Raw genomic sequence first — 4,739 nt, forward strand, 5'->3', positions numbered from 1 at the left:
ATCCCCCACCCCATCCCCCTGGCACAGAGTAATGGGAGCCCCGGCCTGGAAGTCATTGTGAACAGGGACACTAGTCACTGTAGACAGAGGGTTCATGGGTAAGAGAAGAAGGGCAGGAAATGAGACTAAAGAAAGAGAGAACATTGCAGCAAGAGATAGAAAGAGAGGTTGGGAAGTAAATCCTAGAAACTGGTAGTTATAGGAGGTATCAACCATGCCAATATTGCAAAAAAGCTGCTAGAACAAATAATAAAACACATGAAATATCCTCCTGTCTAAGACACCCGAGTCTCTAACTCTCTGAGCCTTACTGGTTCATGCTGCTCTGAGAATGCTCTGCTCTCTTTACTGGCCACCGTACCAATGTTCGTATGTGGAATTTGAACACATTGTTATAGTCTTCAGGCATAGCTGCCAATGTCTGTCAGTCCACCACTCTGGGACTGAAGGAGGACTGCAAAGCTCAAAGCCAGCCTGTGCTGCATAGACTCTGTCACAGGAATTTGTTTAAGAGTTAGAGTTTAGAAAAAGCACCAAAGCTTGGAGTGAATTGCTTATTCTTTGACAAGGTCAACACAAAAAAATAGTACATTTGTGGATTATAGAAATGATAAAAGACCAAATAAATAAAAACTAACGTGGTTCTGCAGATAATGATGGTAATAGTGGCAGAACTGACCCCAAAGAGATTCAAACTGGCATTTCTATAGTGCTACTTAAAAGTGAAAAACTAAAACCCCTCTTGCTGGATTGGAATACAACACCAATCCGTCAGTCACATGAAGGACATGGTGTCTCTTAAACATGATGCTCAAATATTAGCTAGACTTTGATTTACCTGTCTAAGAACACTTTGGAGACAGGCATTTTTTTGAACGACATTTGGAACCATCTAACAAACAAGCCTATCAACAGATATTTGCAGCTGCTGCTTTCACACACCTGGTAAGACTGAAAATATCACAGGTTAATATAAAAGAGTATAAAATGCTTTCACTCAAGATCGTTCATTCCCGGGCAACCGCAAAATGGTTTCAAAAAAACCAAAATGTTAATAAGCACTTATGCCATGTGTTGATGTCAGGCATTTCCTTCTCTTCAGGAAACCTATTTCACATAGACTTTGGACACATTCTTGGGAATTACAAAAGTTTCCTGGGCATTAATAAAGAGAGAGTGCCTTTTGTCCTAACCCCAGACTTCCTGTTTGTGATGGGAACTTCTGGAAAGAAGACAAGCCCACACTTCCAGAAATTTCAGGTATGTGACCCCTGTCTCCCTCACCTGTCAATACCAACCAAGCACACTGTAGAACTCACCTCTTTCTCCCCTTACGAGATGACCACCCACTTCCTCCTCCTTACCTCTCTGCATTCCCCCCAAGTATACACAAACCAATGTTTTCAGGAACCTGCTCACTAAAACCAAACAGCAAGCAAAAATGTCCCATAAGGGATGGCCCTGGGTGGGGCTGGTGCAAAGGACAGATACAAGAAAATACAGCCATGGAGACTGGGCTATTCGAGACTATTAGAAGACTCGAACCTCAAGTGTGTTTCAGGGCTCACAAACAAGCATGAACTGCACTTGGTGTTTGCTACCGTGTGTGCATTTGTCATATTACCAACAGGGAACTCTTGTTCATTGACAGCACGACCACAGGTTCTCCAGTGAGCTCTGGTTCCATCTGCTTGCAAAGAAGCCCCCATGGGAGTATACTTTAGGGTGTTCAGATTCAAACACACAATAAGAGCATGTTGTACATACAAACTTAATAACTGTGAAGGAACACAATTCAGAAAAGTTGTAAGTACATCTATTTTATAACAATGCAAACACAAAACAGAAACCTCGAGTGATGGCTTAAGAAGTCCCTTTGCCTTGGGTGGTCTGCACATAGCCAGCTTCCTAACGTAGTTTGATTTGTACTCCACGTCCCAGGGACAAGGCTTTTTCTTAAGGTTTCCTTAGGGTCCAGCATGACTCTTGAGCAATGCCGTGAGCTTTGACTGCAGGGGAGCAGCTACTCACCTGTGCCTGCTGAAACTAGGGCCCTTGATCTACTGGCTGGTTGTCTGGTTGGTAATAATGACACCCACCCTCTCTGGTCAGATAGTTTTAGGAGTGTGGGCATGCACTTTTCTGCATACAGTCGGCTGGGTTTCAAACAGTTTCCAGGAACTGGACATGTTTCAGGAGGCGGGTGGAAGTATTCCACTATTTAAAGAAGAGAAGGCACTAAGTTTTGCTCTCTTGGAGCTTCGGACAGGACATGGCAACAGCAAATAGCAGCTCAGAGCAGCAAACAAATGCCTGGGATTTCACTTTAGTTGTGGGTATCTTCTTTCCTATAGAATCACAGCCGCTACCTTTTGCCAGTGAGTGATGTTCTTTAGGAATCTGTCCCTTGGTCCAGCTGCTGCTGATGTGTTTATGAACCCACACAGAGGTCATATCACTCTACCAGATCCCAGCAGTTCTCCCTTTGGCTTTCTTATTGCTTCTGTCACATTTTTTTTTTTCAGTTTAAAAACATTTGCGATGAAAACATTTTTATAATGAGGAAGCCAAGACAAGCTCCCTGTCTCTCCCAACAAAATTTACTCAATGCAATACCTGAATGGGAAGTTTCTCAAGCCTGTACTCTTTGGTCTAAGAACATTTCTTCATCCTTTGTGAAATATGAAGCATCTTTCTTAAGCCATTATCCCCTACCCCCTCAGTCATATCTTATCTATATAGTATGTATCACCCAAAGCACACTACTGTGGATTGTGCTGTAATCTACACATCTGTGTTTAGAAAACTGATCAGCATTTTCACACCTGTGATTATTACCTATATAACGAGCACAACACAGGTATCAAAGGGTAACCTTTGTGTCAGGCACACTTGAGTATGCTTCCCAACTGTGTCCAGGATGACAGTCACTCATTTCTTTAGAGCCTTGCTTTCTTCATCTGTAAAGAAAGAATGTGGTCTACTTACTGTTTTCCTAGGTACTATTTAGTGAGTTAGTGTTATAAAGAGAAACCTTTTATGTAGCTCACAGTTCTGATGGTTCCAGACCAAGACCATGACTCTGTGGATGCAGCAACAATCTCAGAGCTCACTGCTCAGCATTATTACAGTGAAATCGTAGACGTAGCAAGACTCCATCACCACTGGTTTAGGCACCAGGCAAATCTTCACACTCTGAAAATGTTTAAGACACTGTTTTTGAAATGACGTCCAGACAATATATGAAACACAACAAAACAGCCTGCAAAGGCTAAAGAGAGAGTTGAATCCCCACCTCCACCTGTCTTTATCCCTTGCCCCCATTCACCCTCTTCACTCATAGCAAGAGAAAGCCGACCACTGATGCAGGAAATTATACACATGCAGAATTTCCAAATCTCCACAAAGATGGGCAGCTGAGCTTTATCTTTAATGCTGGACTTGGGCAAATTCTTTTGCTTTTCATTTTTCTTTCTTTCTTTCTTTTGAGACAGGGTTTCTCTGTAGCTTTGGAGCCTGTCATGGAACTAGCTCTTGTAAACCAGCCTGGCCTCCAACTCACAGAGATCCACCTGCCTCTGCCTCCCGAGTGCACCACGGTCCAGCTGCTTTTCTTTCTTTACTTTTCTTCCTTTCTTTTTATTCACACTGATAATTCGGGGCTCGTGTTTCTTTATTTGTGCTTGTTAATGTAAAAGTTCTCGGCTGTGTCTCAGAGTCTGGCGTAAGAAAGCTATCGTGTTTAATCAAACTAGGAAGTGTACACATTTGCATTTTGAACTAAAAGTCCCCTTGCTAGTTTTGACCACATGATGAATAACTTGTTAAGCAGGGTAGAAAAAAGCTGACCCACTTTTTGTTAAAAGTGAGGTGAGGCTTCTCTATTTACAACATAAACATGTGAGCCCATAGGACTGGGGAGAGCAATGGGGAACAAAGAGGATGGCTGTGCTGAGTCCCACTCTCTTCTCTGCAAAGCAGCTGGCATAGCCTGGGCTCAGATCCATCCGTTACTTCCGGAGTTGCGGGGGGGGGAGGGTACTAGGAATAAGCTGTGATTAGGCAGGGATACAAAACTGAGGCTCACCATTTGGGCCTTCGGAGTAGCCTCCCACAGGCGGGGGTTAAATGTGTTTTAACGATGACAATTTCCATCTCTCTTTGACTGAACAGATATTTTCTAAACAAGGTAAATGGTTTTTATGACACTGGTGACTTGTTTCATATTGGCAGCAGTGCAAGGACAGAGTGGGGTGTTGTGCTGAAGAACAGCTTAAGGAGTTGCCTTAATCCTTAAATGCCATTTTATTTCATTATTGTTGTGTGTGTCCACGTCACAGCATGCGTGGAGTTCTGAGGACAGCATCCAGGAGTGGGTTTGGGGATCAAATTCAGGTCACCAGGCTTGCCGGGCAGCACCTTCACGCACTTAGCCATCTCTCTGGCACTCCTTCCGTCGTTCAGGTGCTGCAACTCAGACAAAAGCAGCTCTTGGCTTCACTGCATGAGGTATTTTGAGGACAAGCAAGTATGAAACAGAGCTGAAGTTTATTAAAGATATTTTAATATAGATTTTAAGTATGGCCATTAAGAAAAAGAAAGGACCTGTAGAGAAAGGAAGACATATCCCTGAGCACAGGTGTGGATCTCTAAGAGCTGAGCTTCATTGTCTTCATAAGTATATACATATATAATATGTGCATATATATACGTGTGTGTGTGTGTGTGAGAGAGAGAGA

General features: G+C 43.0%; 1 protein-coding gene across 1 annotated transcript in view; it reads left to right on the forward strand.

The window, feature by feature from the left end:
• The window catches only part of Pik3cg (phosphatidylinositol-4,5-bisphosphate 3-kinase catalytic subunit gamma), a 32,983-nt gene that overhangs the window by 15,925 nt on the left and 12,319 nt on the right, over positions 1-4,739 (forward strand). The window contains exon 10 of the mRNA XM_026787714.1: positions 1,103-1,260. Coding sequence (XP_026643515.1) covers positions 1,103-1,260 — 158 coding nt within the window. The remainder of the gene's footprint in view (positions 1-1,102; positions 1,261-4,739) is intronic.

Source organism: Microtus ochrogaster, chromosome 1 (genome assembly GCF_000317375.1).
Source record: "Microtus ochrogaster isolate Prairie Vole_2 chromosome 1, MicOch1.0, whole genome shotgun sequence".
In the NCBI taxonomy this organism is placed as follows: Eukaryota; Metazoa; Chordata; class Mammalia; order Rodentia; family Cricetidae; genus Microtus; species Microtus ochrogaster.